Source organism: Manihot esculenta, chromosome 8 (assembly GCF_001659605.2).
Source record: "Manihot esculenta cultivar AM560-2 chromosome 8, M.esculenta_v8, whole genome shotgun sequence".
Taxonomy (NCBI): domain Eukaryota; kingdom Viridiplantae; phylum Streptophyta; class Magnoliopsida; order Malpighiales; family Euphorbiaceae; genus Manihot; species Manihot esculenta.
The window spans coordinates 19,872,472-19,891,589 of NC_035168.2; the positions used below are offsets into that span (position 1 = coordinate 19,872,472).

At 33.9% G+C, this 19,118-nt stretch overlaps 1 protein-coding gene across 1 annotated transcript; it reads left to right on the forward strand.

The window, feature by feature from the left end:
• The first annotated feature begins 6,030 nt into the window (after nt 1-6,030).
• Nucleotides 6,031-8,785, forward strand: LOC122724428. The gene is made up of 2 exons (XM_043959385.1): nt 6,031-6,847; nt 8,718-8,785. The coding sequence occupies exons 1-2, from the start codon at nt 6,031-6,033 to the stop codon at nt 8,783-8,785; spliced, it is 885 nt and encodes a 294-aa protein (XP_043815320.1).
• The last annotated feature ends 10,333 nt before the right edge of the window (nt 8,786-19,118 follow it).

A 19,118-nucleotide genomic window follows, 5' to 3' on the forward strand; every position in this document is an offset into this window, starting at 1 on the left:
CCACTACCGGCGCTAGGATCCAGATCGACTTAAGGTCGCCGGGACCCGTAGCAAGCCTACTATACTTCCTGTACACCTGATAAAATCCCATATATGATCATACATTTCCATAAAAACTTAAGCTTTTCATATACCAAGCTTGACTTGTGCATGCATCATAACTGTATACATAAAACCCCTTACTGGAGCCCTCATCAAATGCTCCAGTTGGGTCAACATCTCATATATCAAGCTTGGTTCATCATTTCTCATCATTAAAATATTTCATATAGATCATGTACAAAAAGGGATTACCACTACTGTTAGGGCCAAGCACAATACTAAACCATGAAACATATCTCTACATTACATTACATTATACCATTTTGCATTACATGTCCACTACTAATCTATTACACTTAACACAACCTTCAACCTTGACGACTTCCTGGTCTATCCTGAACCTGCAAACCTGAGGGTTAGGGGAAAGAGGTGAGCTACAAAAGCCTAGTGAGCAGAACAGTAAAAACAGTTCATTAAACATATGCCATCATGAAATGCATCACATCACGGATGGACTTGTCACCAATGGCCCTCTATATAATCCAATGTGCCCGACCCACAACGGGAGCTCCTCAGGACTTTCACTTAACATATCATAACATAACATATCCATCTGTGCCAGGGGCGTAGAATGGGCCTCGACCTGGACTTCCATACTATATCATATCATATCATTTCAAGGGCCAATGGGTCATCCAACATCCATCCACATCAACATCATAATATGCAATGCTTCATATTCGTGAATTCTAATGCAATACAACCTATTATATACATGGCATTCATGATGCATGAACATGCTTAAAAGTTTAATTGCTTTTAATAAAAAGAGTTGTGTTCTACTCACCTCTGGCTGACTCTGAAACAGCTAGCACCGCTGGCCTCCTCGGTTCCTCGGGTCCGATCCTACACAGGTTGATTCAAATGAGGGACCAAACAAACTCTAACATGACTCTCAACAACTCCCCAAAAACCCCCTAAAACATTATGGAACATGCAGGCAAAACAAGCAAAGGAAGGCTGGGCAGGGGACTTTAGGCGGCAGGTTCGGCAGCCGAAGGTCCCTATAGAGCCGAAAGTCAGGCACTTTCGGGGGCAGGGTTCGGCGGCTGAAAGTGCTCCATAGATCCGAAAGTTAGGCACTTTCGGGGGCAGGTTTGGCGGCCGAAACTCCCCTCCAGAGCCGAAAGTCCTTGCTTTCGGGGGCAGTTTAGGCGGCCAAAGGCTGCCTCCCCAGGCAAGTTCGGCGGCCAAACATGGCTTCGGCAGCCGAATCTGGATTCTCCAGAATGGCAGAACCCAATTCCGTCTCATGCATTCAACTATTCTAAAGCATGCATAAACACTTATTCAAGCATATAGGGGCATAAAACTAGCTTAAACCCAAACAAACATCAATATGGTATCACATAAACATACATTTACCATTTAACTAACATTTTACATCTACTCTAAACATGCATTAAAACCCTTAAAACCCCTCAAAACTTACTTAAAACATAAAAGAAGGTGAGGATCTACGCTTACCTCTTGAAGATCGAGAGGAGAGGTGATCCAAACTTGAAGATTGGGAGAAATCGAGCTCCGGGGGTCTCCAAGCTTTAAAGCTTTAATCTTAGCTCAAAAATCTTCAAAACAAGGTAAAACTCATCAAAAACTTGAAAGGATTGAAGGAAAACACAAAATCAACCATGGGAGGGCGAAATCTCACCTATGCCCAAAAATAGAGAGAAAAAACTCGCCCATTTTCGGACATAGGGCCTTTTATAGGTGACTGGCCAGACCACCTTTGGGGGCCAAAGGTGCTTCCGCAAGAGCCCAATGTTCGGCGGCCGAACCTGGCTTTTCCCTCCTTGGTCTTTTCTTTCAAAACTCAACTTCTTTCTTCATTAAAACCATAAAAACATATAAAAACATTTTAGAAAACCTTTATTTTACCCTTCTAGAAAGCTCCGACATCCGGAAAATTCTGGATTCCAATGGAGATTCCGCCGGAAGGTAGAAATTTCGATGTCGGGGTCTAGCCGGGTATTACAGCTGGGCTTTATTCTCACAGTTATCACATCTTGCCTGCAACCTCAAAAACTCCTCTGTATATTCATCTATTCTTCGACTACCTTGAATATAATCATGATACCAGTTATATAGAACCTGAGCGTGATCACTAGGCAAGATTCGTTATTCAATGATCTGCTTCATTAATAGCCAATTTCGTATAGGTTCCAACCTCTTCCGATAGCATTCGTTTTGAATATAGTTCCTCCATGCTGCTGCATCACCCTTTAATTTATAAGCCACAATTGAAAACTTTTGATCCTCTTCTACATTCATAACTTTGAAAAATTATTCAACATCCGCTGACCAGTCCAGGACAAATTCTACATCCAACGAATCAAAAAAGTTTTGAAGGTCTATCTTTATCTTTTAACCTTCTTGATAACCTTGTTGAGGGTTTGCAACAACAAGATTTGCGATCACAAGATTTGGAACTAACTGTGTGCGTTCGACTGCGGCGGGTTGGTTGTTACCCCATTGTAGGGTTAGCTGTCTGATCATCTCCCTCAATTCTACTAAGAATGCCTCAATTACAGCGGGTCGCGCCTCTTGGTTGTCGGCCATGGGTGAACTTCACTCTGATACCAACTGAAACAGGACTGTATAGGCTCCGTCATGAGTTTTAACCAATAAATGTTTGGTTAAGATAAAATTCAGAAAATGAAAGGTTAAAAGCCGAAATTTCTTATTGAATTCTCGAAAGTTAAAAAGTGTCTCAAACAGCCTAGAAAGGGCTATTTATAATAGAAAAACCCTAATATGAAAAATTATGAAAAAAATTTAAAAAATAATTAAAATATAAAATTGACCTCCTAAATAATGAATTTTTCATCTCAAATTTTGTGACAGGTCTGCGGTTCTCGTTATACTTTTGAAAGTCACACATCTCAAAATTTCTTTTTCGAAAAGATATTATGGACTTTCAATAAATATCAGCAACAGAAGCTAAGTTCGATTTAAGTCTACCATAAGAACTAAGACTAATTGCTCCGCATCAATTAATCTATTATTAGTGCAATTTTATCAACTAAAATGCAGCATTCAATTAATCACTCACATCTCAAATGAGAGAATAAATTAGGGTTACTTATTCATTCAATTCATTATACATATTAGGAATCAACCTTATACTCAACTCTTTTAATATAAAATATTTTCTTCTGTCATTAGTGTCTTATTTACACCATTTATCCATATACACAGGAGTTAAATGAGTTGTACCTACTTTAAAAATCGAGCCATATATATATAAACTCCAAATCGAGCCATATATATATAAACTCCAACTTAACTCCAAAACTGCGCAATATAATAAATAATGTAACAAATAAAGGACACAATATAATAAATAATGTAACAAATAAAGGATATACCTGACATAATAACTAATTATATAATTATAAGTAATAAATGAATATATCAGATAATACAAATAATACTGAAATTCTAAGAATATTTAATATCTAACTCACAGAATTGTAATCTGACCATTGTTGATCGGATTGAAAGAAAGAAGATGGCCAATATTGATTACATATCAATTCTTATAAAATACTGACTATAATAAAATAAATAAATTACAAAACAAAAATATAAACTTAGGTATTTATCAAAATTTCGGCTGAGTTTTCTCTCTAACCAGAGTAGCTCTTATAAAGAAAATTCAACAACATGCTCCAACAGTGCCCTCGGGCCCACGACGATTTTGACAATGCTCATCTAAGACTTACCAAAATCTAATTAGTCCAAATGTAGACCGGTTGCCGGAATCTTATTTTTGATATTTGGCAGTCTTCTTCTAACACGGATGCTGCGGGTAAGCTTGAGGCTTGTTGTTCTGCTCTCAAATCTTGGGGTATAAATCTTCGTCTTAAGCACAAAGTGGAGATGGATGAGTGCCTTGCTATCATGTCCCGTTTACGTGGCTCTCGCCTATAGGAACATATAAATGAGTTTTTACGAGCTAAAGCCCGCTTCTTTCACCTCCTAAATCTCCGTGAGATCTTCTGGAAGCAGCGGGCCAAGCAATTTTGGCTTAAGGAGGGTGATGCTAATACTCGTTTTTTCCACCAGTCTGCCAGTGCTCGAAAAAGGAAAAACACGATTGTCAAACTGCTGGATGATTCAAATGTATGGCGGGACAGGAATTCGGGGTTGGAGGGTGTGATGACTGATTACTTTATGACTCTTTTTACTTCCCACAGTTGTAATTCTGAACATGTTTTGCAGTGTGTCCCGATGTTGGTATCACAGGATCATAATGCTTCTCTCTTAGCGCCATACAGTTGTGATGAGGTAAGGTCTGCAGCCTTTTCCATGAAATTTGATAAATCCCCTGGGATAGATGGTTTCAATCCTGATTTTTTCCAGCAGTATTGGGATATTATAGGAGATGATGTATCTAGTTTTTGCATTGAGTGTCTGCATTCCGGGTCTATTCCTCTGAAGTTGAATGAGACGGCTTTAGTTTTGATTCCAAAGAAGTTTGTGCCTGAGCGAATGAGCGACTTGCGTCCTATAGCCCTCTGCAATGTGGTCTATAAGATCATCACTAAGATGATAGTTAATCGGCTTAAGTCCCTTCTGCCCACCATCATCTCGGAGAGTCAGAGTGCTTTTATTGCTGGTCAAAGTATTCAGGATAATATAATCTTAGCTTTTGAGGCCTTGCATGGTTTTAAAGTGCATCAAAGGAAAAAAGAGTTTTCTGGGGCCTTCAAAATGGATATCAGCAAGGCCTATGATAGACTTGAGTGGGGTTTCATTCGGGATATGCTTCTTCGGCTGGGTTTTGCGCAACAATGGGTTGCTTTGCTGTTCTCTTGTATCTCCACTGTTCGTTATTGGATCCTGCATGATAGCAAGAAGTTAGGCCCTATTGTTCCTACAAGGGGATTGAGGCAAGGAGACCCTTTATCGCCGTACTTGTTTATTCTTTGTGCTGAGAGGCTTTCCCGTCTCCTGCAAAATTGTATAAGCAGTGGAAGCCTTCATGGGTATAGGGTTTCTTGGGGTGGCCCGCAGATTTCTCACCTTTTTTTCGCAGATGATAGCTTGATCTTCTTCCGAGCAAGTGTTCAGGAGGCTTTGGAACTCAAGCGTATCCTTCGCATGTATGAAAATGCATCTGGACAGGTGATAAACCTTCAGAAATCATCTATCTCCTTTAGTAGGTACACTCCTGTGGCTCTTCGGGACTCTGTATGCTCAGTGCTTTAGGTTGAGGAGAAACCAGATTTTGGAAATTATTTAGGACTTCCTTCTCATGTTGGGAATAATAAGAGGGAAGTGTTCAGTTTTGTTAAGGATAGATTGTGGAAAAGGCTGAATTCTTGGAAGCATCGGGCACTGTCTCAAGCAGGTAAGGAGGTTCTCTTGAAAACAGTCCTCCAAGCTTTGCCAAACTATGTGATGAGCTTATTTTTACTTCCTCGGACTTTTTGTGATGAACTGCAACGCATGATGACTAGATATTGGTGGAGTAAGGGGACGGATCAAAATCGGGGTATTCATTGGCTGGGTTGGCACAGAATGGCAAAGCACAAATCTGATGGCGGGCTAGGTTTCAAAATTCTTCATAAGTTTAACTTGGCCATGCTTGCGAAGCAGGGCTGGCACATTATCAACAGGCCTCAGTCCTTAGTGGCTCGTGTCCTTAAGGCCCGCTATTTTTCGACACAATCTTTCTTTGAAGCTCCTTTGGGAAGTAACCCTAGTTTGTTGTGGCGCAGCATATGGAAAACTCGGGGTCTGATTCGAGCTGGGGCTTACTGGAGGATTAGGAATGGTCAGTCAGTTTCAGTCTAGGGGCAACCCTGGTTGAGAGAGCTGCCTGAGTCCCTGGTTTCCACAACCCCTCCTTTGAACTGTGCTAGAGTTGTTGTTTCATATCTCATAATTAACCACAGATGGAACGAGAGTTTAATTGCATAGATGTTTAACGAAAGAGATAGAAGTTGTATTTTGAACATCCCTCTTAGCCTTTCATCGTGTTCTGATACATGGTGCTGGAAATTCGAGTCCAAAGGTCACTATTCGGTTAAGAGTGCATATAGGTTCCTGGTTGATGGCTTTCAACATAGGGAAGGGAGCGAGATATGGAAAAGGTTCTGGAAAGCTAAAGTTCCCCCAAAAGTGCTCAATTTCTGCTGGCGGGCTCTAGTTAATGTTGTCCCTTGCCTCTCGTCACTTCAGTCCAAGAGAGTCCCAGTTGATCCTTCATGCCCGTTGTGTCATGTAGCCCCTGAGAATGTCTTGCATATTCTGATTCAGTGCCCTTTTGCCCGCAGCTGCTGGTTAAGCTCGCCGTTGGGTTGGCCTGCGCCTTCTGCATCTTCTTTAAATGAGTGGTTTTCTTTAGCCTTCTCTTCTGCTTCTGTGGAAAATGCCTCCCTTATGCTAATGATCTTATGGGCTTTGTGGCAAAATAGGAACAATGTTGTATGGAAGGGTCAGGGTCAGACTATGAGTGGTGTGTTCTTCATGGCTCTGAATTTTTTGCAGCAATGGAAAGTAGCCCGGGTCGTGTCCTCAGTAAGCACCATTGTCGACCCGGCTCGCCCGATCTGGTCTCCTCCGCCGCACGGTTGGATCAAGGCGAACATTGACGCCTCTTTAAGCTTGCAACGAGGTTCGGTAAGTTTCGGTTGTGTAATCCGGAAGGATGATGGAAGTTTTGTGACTGCTAGAGCAGGCTCTTTTTATAGCCAGATGGATGCAAAGTGTGCTGAAGTTATAGCATTCCAGGAAGGTTTGAGCTGGATTAAAGAGTGTGGATGGGATCGAGTTCTTTTCGAATTGGATGCTCAGGTACTTGTGATGTCAGTTAATTGTGTTTTGTTAGATGATTTATCGTCTTTTGGCCTTTTGGTTCAAGATTGTAAACTGCTTCTATCTAGTTATGAGGAAGCAAAGTGTGTTTTTGTTCATAGATCTGCGAATGATGTCGCTCATATTCTAGCAACATCGGCTCATTCTGAGTCAGGTCAAGGAGTTTGGATTGATATCCCTCCTCCTCATATTGTTTCTTTGTTCTCTTTGAATTAATGAAGTTTTCTTGTTATTTCAAAAAAAAAAAAAAAACTTAGATCTTTATTACCTCTACGGTTCAAATAATCATTTCAAATGCTCCACAAATTATGAAAATGTTCATGGAGGTCCTCATTAATATCCTTTAAATTATTAAAATTTTTAAAAAAATACTATTTAGTTTTTATGATACGAAGAAACTCACTATTTAATTTCTCGATTTTAAAAAATACTTTAAAATGTCCCTGACATTTTAAAAAGTCTTAATACCTCTGTTAATTTTACCGTTAAATATTTTACTACTTAGTCCCTATAATTTTAAAAAATTTATTAATTGGTCTCTCAAATTTCTAAAAAGTTCTAAACGTGGATTCAGCTAAACTAAAAGGCCTTCTATGACCCTTTTATGGATTTTTTCCTTCATTTTCTAAAAAATAATTAAAACACTTTTAAATATGAATTAAACTTTCATCTTTATAATTAGGGGTGAGCAGTATTCGGTTCAAATCGAGAAAACCGATTGTACCGAATTAATTTGAAAATTTGGTTCGATTTTTTATTCATTTCGGTTCGATTCGGTTTTTAATTTCAAAAATTTCGATTATTTTAGTTCGGTTTGATTTTGATAAAAAAAAATCGAAAAAATCAAAGCGAACCGATTAGTGATAATAATATATTATTTTTAATAATATAGAGAAATTACATCATATTAATATTAAACTAATTTAATTAAATTTAAAATACTAAAAATAAAATATAAAAAATAAAAAATTTATTAAAAATCGAAACCGATCAAACGGAACCGAATCGAATCAGACCGGTTCAGTTCGATTCATTTTCTGGCCAAAATCGGTTCAGTTCAATTTTCATAAATACTAAAATTTTGATTTTTGATTTATTCGATTCAATTCTGTTTTAAATCGAACCGACCGAATGTTAACCCCTACTTATAATATGTCACTATTGATGCATGTCCTAAATTCAAAATCAATTATTAAATCCCTATGCTACTAAACTTTAAAAGAACAACACATTATTTTTAAAAATGAAAGAAAAGGCTGTATTCATTGAGTTTAAAAAATAAAAAGATACCTGTATCAATTAATATATCTAATTGTATAGTACAGGTTACAATAACTTCCAATTCAATTTTGAAAGTGGTCTTTTACTTATTTCACCTTCATTTAGCCTCCCTTACTGCTCTCTATGGCCCTTTTTTGTTTTTTGGTCCTCCCTTTGTCCTTAGTCTAAAATGACGCCGTTTAAACTTTACTACATTCCATTGTTTGTGCTCTTCATTCGAAACGACATCATTATAGCCATACAAAAGAGTATATTGTTCCTCTATCATTGCTCTGGAGGTTTATTGCAATTCACATGATTATGGTTAGATATTTAGATGTATCAAAAATGAAATAGTTTAGTTAATGAGAGAAAAGGGAGGATGAAAGGTTAAACATGTGTGATCTCCAAGTAGCCCTAATACAACTTCATTAGAAAGAATGGATGGTAAAAGAGTGGCAAGGCAGTGAGAGAAGGCAGAGATGAAAGGGAATTTCAAGTTTTGATTTAAACAGTATTGTTGTTTTTAGCTTCTTGGAGAAACTTTGTTTCGGGCAAGTTGGTCAGTATTTTGGTCATTGGCTTTTCTTCTTCTTAAAGGTCATCTTAGCTAGATTTTCCTGTCATATATGACTATCTATTAACAAATTTTTAGCTACTATTGATTGTTCCTTTTGCTTCTTAATTTTTTAGCGTTTTTCGGTCATCTTCTTTGAGTTTTTCTTCCTTTTTCAAGTATTCAGTATTTCCAGCAGCCATTTTGCCCATTCACTGTGTCAAATCTTCTATTTTGGAGCCATTATCTTCTGACATCACAGTGAAAGGATCCTCTCCAACCTTTCCTTTAAGCTTATTTAAGTTGAGAGTAAATGTGTTTACTCTCACATCTTGCTTTCTTACCTTCAGGTTTTTCTTTTTCTTTCTTTCTTTTGCCTTGCTTTCACGGAAAGTTGGTGTTGCTCTACAGCTAGCTTTTATTCCAGTATTTATAGCAAATGTGATAATTTATTTATGCTTTGTGCTTTTTTACTGTTTCAATTTTTATTGGGTTATTTATCCATTAATGGAAATTGTTTTTCTTTGAAACAAGAGTTTATCTCCACTTTGAAAACAGCAAGCTTTCTTTTTCAGCTGTTTAGTATTGTTGCCCTTCTGTATTTTCTTGGTTTTTTAGTACATTCGGAAGTCTTATCTATTATATGTAAGGCCTTTGCTATTTAAAGTTAAACTTTATACTTATTCATCTTCAAAAAAACTTTATACTTATTACCTTTTGACTTGGTAAGCAAATAAATGAATAAACTTTAAAATAAGTAATCTATTGACTTGGAAGGAAATAAAAGGAAATAGAGGTGCCTCTAAGTTAAAATTCGGTGCATGATAAACTTTATGAAATTTCTTTTAAACATGATGAGCAAATGGAGATATCAACAAAGGAACGGGAGGGGGGAGGAGCCAAAAAATTGGAGGAATTAGAATTAAAAAAAAAAAAATTCAAATTTAAGGATACTTTGTACCATACTTATTTTTAAAATATAGAGTTTTCCTTATTAGAGCTCTCTATTTTATAAAATTATCATACTAAAATAATCTATACTATATATAAAATGGGATTGTTAATAATTTTATTATGTGTTGAATAATAGTTCTCTCTTATTTTTATATTATTATTATTATTGTTATTCTATAAATCATAAAGATCATATAACATATGAAAATATAATATTGAGTAAAAATAATAAAATTAATTATGATTAATAAAGAAAATTAATTGTTATTTTAAAATAATTATGAAGTACAATTATATTTTTAAGTGGTATTTTTTAAAAAAATTTAAATGATAATTGTTATAAATGATAATTAATCATTATTACAAATGATAATTAATAATTATTATAAATAATAATTATTGTTTAAATAATTATTTTTATATATATTAAAAATTTATAAATAATTATCTTTTGTAAAAATGATATTTTATAAATTAAATTTAAAATTTTTAAATAATAAATTTAATTTAATTTAACAAATAAAATTGTAGTTTAATTAAATTATCACCATTCCTTATTTCTTTCAATTGCTGCAACTGTAATTTATGGTTAGAACTTGCATCACTCAGATTGTTATTCCATTGCTTTACTGCTCAAAAAGCTTTATGTTCTAATTCTATTGATAAATGGCAAGGTTTGCCATAAATTATTTAAAATGGTGAAGTGTCGATTGGAGTCTTGTAGACTATTCTATATGCCCATAACGCATCATCAAGTCAAGTGCTCCATTCTTTTCTATTTATATTGACTGTTTTCTCCAGAATTGATTTTATTTTTCAATTGAAAACTTTAGCTTGACAATTTATCTGAGGATAATATGCTATAGAGGTACAATAAATAACTCTATATTTCTTCAACAATGCTTCAATCATCCTATTGCAAAAATATGTTCCTTGGTCACTAACAAATAGCCGCAGTATTTCAAACCTGGCAATAATATTTTTTAAGAAAGTAGACACAACATTTGAATCATTAGATTTAGTGGCTTTAGCCTCCACCCATTTTGAAACATAATCAACACCAAGTACAATATTGATTACCAAATGAAGAAGGGAATGGACCCATGAAATCGATGCCCCAAACATCAAAAATTTCGATCACTAGTATGAGAGCAATAGACATCTGATATCTCAGTGTCCTAGGTTACCTATCTTTTGACAATTAGAGCATGCCTTACAAAACATGTAGGAGTCTTTAAGCACATTGGGCCAATAAAGTCCACACTCCAAAACCTTTCTTGCTGTTCTTTTTTGCCCAAAATGACCTCCACAAGCCTTCAAATGATACAAACACAGAATTGACTCTATTTTATTTTCTGGAATACATCTTCTTATTATTTAGTCAGCACAAAATCTTCAAAGATACAGTTCATCCCAAACATAGTATTGTGCATGATGTTTTAATTTTTCTCTATTGTTTCTTGATAATTATTTTGGAAATCTTTTGGTTACTATGTAATTCACCAAATCAGTATACCAAGAACTCACAACCTGCATAGAAAGTAAATGTTCATCAGGAAATTTATCTTTTAATGAAATCATATTTTGGGTTGAAGTAAACGACTTAGGTGATCGGTCACCAAATTCTTTGATCCTTTTTCATCATTAATCTCAAGGTCAAATTCCTGTAACAATAAAATTCATCTAATTAGTCGCAGTTTTGCTTCCTTCTCTTTCAACAAATACTTCAAGGCTGCATGGTTAGAAAATATAATTACTTTAGTACCTAACAAATATGATCTAAATCTTTCTAAGATAAAGACAATGGCTAAAAGTTCATTTTCAATTGTATTGTAATTGCTTTGGGCCTTATCTAGAGTTTTAGATGCATAGCATATGATATGAGGTTTCTTATTAATATGTTGACCAATAATAGCCTCTAGGGCAAATCTCAAATGAATACTCCTAGTTTAGTGATTGCATAATAGGAGCAGCAACCAACTTCTCTTTCAAAGTATCAAAAGCTTCTCAACATTCATCATTAAAATTGAATGACACATCATTTTGTAAGAGTTTGCATAATGGCTGAGCTATCTTCAAGAAGTCCTTAATAAACCTTCTATAAAACCCTGCATGACCAAGAAAAGATCTAATGTCTCGCATATATATGGGGTATGGCAAAGACTTAATCACATCAACCTTGGCCTAATCAACCTCAATTCCTCTTTCAAACACTATATAACTTAAGTTTAGTTCTTGATCTACCATGAAATGGCATTTGTTATAATTCAAGACCAAAGTAAACTCCAAATACCTTTTCAAAATTTGGGTGAGGTTAATTAAGCATTCTTAAAATGAATTACCATAAAATGTGAAGTCATCCATGAATACCTCTATTATTTTTCAACAAATTCTGAAAATATAATGACTGTACACCTTTGGAAAGTTGTTGGTATATTGCAAAGCTCAAAAGGCATTCGCTTATAGGCAAAAGTGTTGAATGGGTAGGTGAAGGTCATTTTTCTCTTGATCTTCGGGAGCCATTGGTATTTGGTAAAAACTTGAAAAACCATCAAGATAACAAAAGTGAGTTTTTCGTACCAATCATTCTAATATTTGATCAATGAAGGGTAAAGGAAGATGATCCTTTCTAGTCACTGAATTAAGCTTTCGGTAGTCTATACAAGCCCTCCACCTGTTTTGAACATGGGTGAGTATCGATTCTCCTTTTGTATTGGTCACCACCATTATTCTTGTTTTCTTGAGTACGGCTTGGACTACACTTACTCAATTGTTGTTTGAAATTGGATATATTATTCATGCATCAAGCAATTTTAATGTCTTTTTTCACAACCTCCATCATAAGCGAGTTCAACCGTTTGTGTGCTTATCTCTTTGGCTTACTCTCCTCTTCAAGCAGGATTTTAAACATGCAAGTACAGGGACTCAACCCTTTAATGTTTGTAATTGTCTATCCAACAATGTCTTTATACTCCTTCAACACCTGAATAAGTTTGTCTTCTTCTTCCATTCTTAGCTTGTTAGAAATTATAATAGAGTGTATTATTACTTCTCAAAAATATATATTTTAAATGAGCTGGAAGTGTTTTCAACTCATGTTCTAGTGCTTGTAGAATAGAAGGAAGAAGTTTATTGTAAGTATTATGTATTGAAACTGAGTTAAAGATATTTACCTTATGGCTCAAAGCATATAATGAGCAGACTTTTTCTTCAATTTCTTCATTGAATTGGGATGTGCCACTGTCAAGACTGTTCATCATCAAGCTTTCGGTTAGAAATACTTTCAATTTGTCCTCCTTGCTTAATTCAAACATTTCTTAGGCAAGAGGTTCACAAACGTCTATGTTGCAAAGGGTAAAATTATTATCAGGATATTTCATCACATCATAGATATTAAATTTTACCATTTCACCATCAAACTCCATTGTGAGCGTGCCTTTGTACATGTCAATCTTTTTTCTTGCTGTGCTGAGAAATGGGCTTCCTAGCAACAAATCAGTAGAGTTGGATGAATTATTATCTTCCATCTCTAAGATGAAAAAATCAGTTGGAAAAATCAATGTTCCCACTTGTACCAAGACATCTTCCAACATGCTTTTAGGGTAGACTATCGAGTTGTCGGTGAGTTGGAGTGTGAATCCAGTTTGCTTTAATGGATCTGCATTCAAAGACAAATAGGCAGATAAAGGCATAACATTTATTGAAACTCTTAGATCACACATTACCCTTCTAATTCCACAATCTCCAATTTTATATGATCTAAACATGCATTTATCTTTACACTTTTGTAGAATTTTTTTCTTTAAAGTACAGCTGACGCATTCTCACCCATTTTTATTTTCTCATGCCTAAATAATTTCCTCTTATTAGTACATAAATCTTTTAAAAATTTCGCATATCTAGGTAATTGGTTTATAATTTCAAGAAGAGGTACATTTACCTAGACTTTGTGAAAAATCTCCAAGATTTCTTTTTCTTCTCTTTTCCTTCCCCTTTTGGACTGAGCAAGTCTTTTAGGAAAAGAGGGACGTTCTACCTGGATTATGGGTTGCTCTATTTTTGAATTTTGGAGTTGTTTCTCTATTTGAATTTTCAGCTCCTGTTCTGTTTCTAGCATCAGACCTAGGGATTTGCCTTGGGCAAGCTTCCTCGAGCTGTCAGTTTTCAGCTCCTTTTCGCTTTGCAATGTGATTGCACTTACATTTTGTTTTGAATTTGGCACGGTTTGAGAAGGCAATTTTCCTTGAGATTCTAATTTGCTTATTGAAATGGCAAGTTGGCTCATTTAGTTCTCCAAATTTTATATGATTGACTTTGCTTCCTATTGAAAAGTGAGGATACTATTAGCAAGTGATTGCACAATATCTTCTAAGATGTACTTGATTTTGAAGCCTGATAATTCACTCTTGATTGGAAATTTTGTTGTTTATTCCTGTAGCTGAAGTGATTAAATAAGTTATTTGATGGAGAGAGGGGCTTTGGAATAAAAGAATCGAATAATATTTTTAACTTACTAGGTTTGAATTTTTTTGTATGAATTTGTTGTCATCTATTATTGATTGTCGAAAAATGTAGTTAAATTAGTTTTTAAATCAATGGCATAATTCCCTCTGTGGTCCCTTTGTGGCTCGATGCTATCGCCTTTTCCTCTTCCTTAAACCTAACTTCTTCTTTCCCCTTCCCCATAGAAGATAATCTACGTCAATTGACTATCGATGAAGAAGAAGACGTTGTTGTCCCTATTAAGAACTCCAGAGATATTCCGATCGTCACTTATGATTTCTGTATGGTGGGGATATTTCTCACATACAATCCAATCAATTTTCAGAATATGCAGATCTCTTTTGGCAGATTTATGGCTGCAATCCTCGGACAGTTATTGCATTGAAGGATTTGGTTTTTAGTTACAAGCCAGACATTTTATTTTTGATGGAAACAAAAGCTCTTAGTTCTCGTATGGAATTTTTTTATAGTCTTTTACACTTTGATGGTTGCTTTTCAATCAATAGACAATGATTAGAAGGAGGCCTTTCGTTAACGTGGAAGAGTCATGGATCTGTTTCTGTGGTTGGCTTTTTTTCAAATTTTATTGATTCGATTGTTTCGGAAGGTAATGTTCAATGGAGGTTTACTAGTTATTATGGGTTTCTGGAATCGCAACGACGACGTCAGTCTTGGAAGCTTATTCGAGCTTTATCTTGTAGAAGCTCTCTTCCGTGGCTTTGTTCGGGAGACTTTAATGATTTATGCTCGAGAGATGAGAAAGAAAGAGAAGTATCTTTGCCAAATTATCTTATGCAGAGGTTTAGACAGGCACTTGAGGAGCATTTTTACCAAATTATCTTATGCAGAGATTTGATTTTGAATGATTGTAAATCTTTATTAGACTCTAGAACTGATATTTCTGTTAGATGGGCTCGTCGTAATGCTACTCTAGCTGCTCATACTTTGGCTAGAGAATCTATCAGGCATAATCGTCTCTCTGTTTGGGATGATATCCCTCTTTGTTAGATGGAATTTTATTAATACAATCAATAGTTTTGCTTTAAAAAAATCAATGGCATAAAACCAGTTTATTACTTTGTCTTTTTTTTTTTTTTATTGGTGTTGTCTAACTATGATTTTAATTTATGTAAAATTATATTGCAAAATTTTAATTAAATTTAACGTCTAAATTTATGGCTGATATTTATTAGAGTGATTTTATTTTTTTGTTAGCAATTTTTTTCTTTTTTACAAATAATTTTTTGTTATGTTTAATATTAAATTAAATATTAGTTATTTATATCTATGCATTTTTTTTCTTAGATTATTTTTTCAATTTAACGATATACAAATGACAGAAAAATGTATAAAAAACGTTAAAAGCTATTAACTTATGGAAGAAATTATACGCCCAAAATAGAGTTGAAAAAATAAAGGCTGATATAAAGTTCTGTATCTTATTTAAAATGACTCAGCTTTAATTTATTTTATATAAATTAAAAAATATTGAATTTCAAATCTTTGGCAGTTATATCAGAGAAGCCATGTAACTGCTCTTGTGTGGATAGTAGGTAGTCCCTTTTCTCTTAATCTGTCATGAATGAGAAGAGGGTCATACCTCTCTAAAAGAAAAATGATATTACTCTATCTTTCAAGAGACTACCGATTATCAAAATAATTTTTGAAGAACAAAAGTTTGTTCTCTTGTTTTATTCTTTTTCATTTGGCTATTTCATATGGATGCCGAGTTATTTTATATATGCGTCGGATGACTTCTTGTATTCGTATGGAACTAAAGGACAACAATTGTGGAATCTGTTATATTCAGGTACTTAGAATTTTATGGAATATATTGCAATTCCAGATAACCCTTAGACTGTAAATTATATATACATGGTTCATTGGAAATGTGATTATGCATGGACTATACGATGTAAGGTGAAATGGTGTGTTGTTTCTTTATTTCGATCTTGAAAATTTTATGGCTTTTTCTATGCCATAGTTTTATCATTATTAGTTTCTGCAGATGCTGCTTTTTTTTATCCAACCATATTTTAGGTAGACATCTTATATTATACTCTATACTTTTTTTAAAAAAATATAAAATTGGCATGGTTTGACAGCTCTTGAAAAAAACTTTCTAACAATACATTGCATGAGTTTTTTTTATGTGTATATTTGGGTTGAGATATAATTGAAGTTGAGACCCTTTTTTATATAATTTTTTTTTATTCTAAAATATTTATAGAACATGTTATTTTAATTACAGTAGAGGTTAGATGAATCCAAAGTCTAGGATTTTGTAGTTTGTGGCAAAATTAAACATCATAAAAAGATTTGGAACACTAAAATCTCATAGTGAAAAGTTTCGAAAAGAATTTGGAGCACATGAGAGACTGGTTTAGGCTACTAAGACTGGACTACGCAGACCCAGGCCGCGCACAGGCCCAACACAAAACGCCTAAACCGTGCAGGCCTAGAGGTGAGGCACCGGGCCGCGACCCAACATGCGTGCACCTAATGGGCAGTCCAGGCATGTTTTTGTTATTTTTTTAAATTAAAAAAAGAAATTATTTAAAAAAATAAACAGAATAAATTCATGGTTTAAAATTTTCTTTTAAAATAATTTTGAATAGTGACATTTATAAAAAAAATAAAAATTGGACATTTTTATGTAATTATTTTTTAATAATTTTTTAAATTATTATTAAATACATTTTTAAATATTTTTTAGAAAAATATTGAAAATTTTATATTGATGATGTCACTACCTTTTTTTAAACCATTATTTTTTGTATATGTACAAAAAAATAATATAATATTAGCTTCAAATGGGATATAAGTCATTCGTAGCCCCATAGGAGTACTTCTACCGAATAAAAAATTCATGTTGATGAGATTATTAGATAGTTGATCATCTCTAAAATATATTCTATAGACATTTTAAATGAGATAAACAGTCTAGTGTAATTTATCATTAATGTGAATGATAAACTTTTTTTGAAATATTTTTTATAAGAAAAAGACAGATGTGTTTCTTTTTAAGAATCGTGTTGTCTAATTTCAATTTAAAAGTGATTTTGGATTCTATTTGGGAGAATGTCAACAAATCTTACAGTTGCCTTGTATTGGAATTAATTAGTGAATATTTTAAATATGTTGCAAATAAGACGGCGGGTTATTCGATAGGATTATCAAGATTTAATAATAGATCTATAGTTAAGCCAAAACTTCCTAGACTTGACTGTGATCTGAATCGACTGAATGAGATTCTATACATGTTTTTTGAATATTCTATACATGTGTCTCAAGTTTATATTAGACATAAATAGTTTCTTTTGAGAATTATTATTATCCATATAGTTTGTTTATGCTACTATAGATAATTTTATAATAAACAATATTATCTTTCATCGTTTCATGATTTTAAATAATATGTTATTTTATTTTATGAATTGTTAATTGTTTATTATTTTTTTATATTATATGTTGATATATAGTATATGAGTTGATGTTTCTGGACATCAATTATAAAATATTTTAAACTTCTTAAATTATAAGTAATTTAATATACAAACCTTAACATAATTAATTGTGATTAAATTTTAGGGGAAAATATAAAAAAATACCATGTAGTTTCACTCATTTTCACTTTAGGATCATACCTGTGGTATTGTACTATTAGCAAATAGCAGCAATTTTCTGACGAGGTCAAGAAATGCTAACATGACAAATAAAATATAATTGTTAATTAAAAGGGAAAAGTATAAAAAAGTACCATGTGATATCATTCATTTTCATTTTAGGGTATGTGATTCAATTTGTGTTAAATTAGTACCTCTTAATTTGATTTTCATATCAATATTTCTAACGGTATCTAAAAATTATCGCTATTTACTAACAGCGTGATACTACATGTACTACTTTAATACAAATTAAATCACAGAAGTGAAAAATCGATAAAATCTCTGGATACATTTTTATATTTTCCCTAATTTTTATAATACATTAGGATTTTAGATGATGATTGTGAACATAGTGAACTTTCGACTCTAAAATCTAATGTAAAATAATTATTAATATAATTCATTAATATTAAGATTAGTGTATGTATGAACTAAAACATTAACTTATGTGCATAAATTTCTCTAATTTAGATTAAGAACAACATCTGCTTTTTAATCTTTTTAGCTTATCTTAATAAGTGAGAGAAGTTAAATAAGGATAACTATGAAATATAAAGTAAGAAAATTCAATATGTGCTCGAGGAACTAGGAGCTCTAGAATCTCTTAATGTAGTTATGAAAATACTAGAATAAGGCAACACAATCCAGCATAGACTGGACCATGAGGCATATGATGTTTGGAAGAAGTAAATTCAAATACTCATATCACTTTAATGAGCAGGATGCATAATATTTATGCTTGAGTTTATAAAGATATGATTTAACAATAGACATATGGTCTGCATCTGAGAGTGAAATTTGAAGGAATCTCACTTGTCAATCTTATAGTTTACACTATATAATTAGACACTTATAAGAAGAGTTCTTGTTATCATATAAGAATATGTCTTAATGTTATAAGTAGTATAGTGAATGAGCCAAAAGATACCCGGCTAAGCCCCGGCATCGGAATTCCAACTTTCCAGCGGAATCTCCATTGGAATCCGGAATCCCGAGGTCGGAATCCCTTAGAAGGGTGAAAATAAAGGTTTTCATAAAATTTTTTAATGTTTTTATGGTTTTAATCAAAGAAAGAAAATTGAGTTTTGAAAGAAAACACCATGGAGGAAAAGTTCAGGTTCGGCCGTCGAACCTTATGTTCGGCTGCCGAACCTGGTGGAGTTGCGGAGGCACCTTTGGCCCCCGAAGGTGGTCTGGCCAGTCACCTATAAGAGGCCCCCTGTCCGAAAATGGGCGAGTTTTCTGCTCCA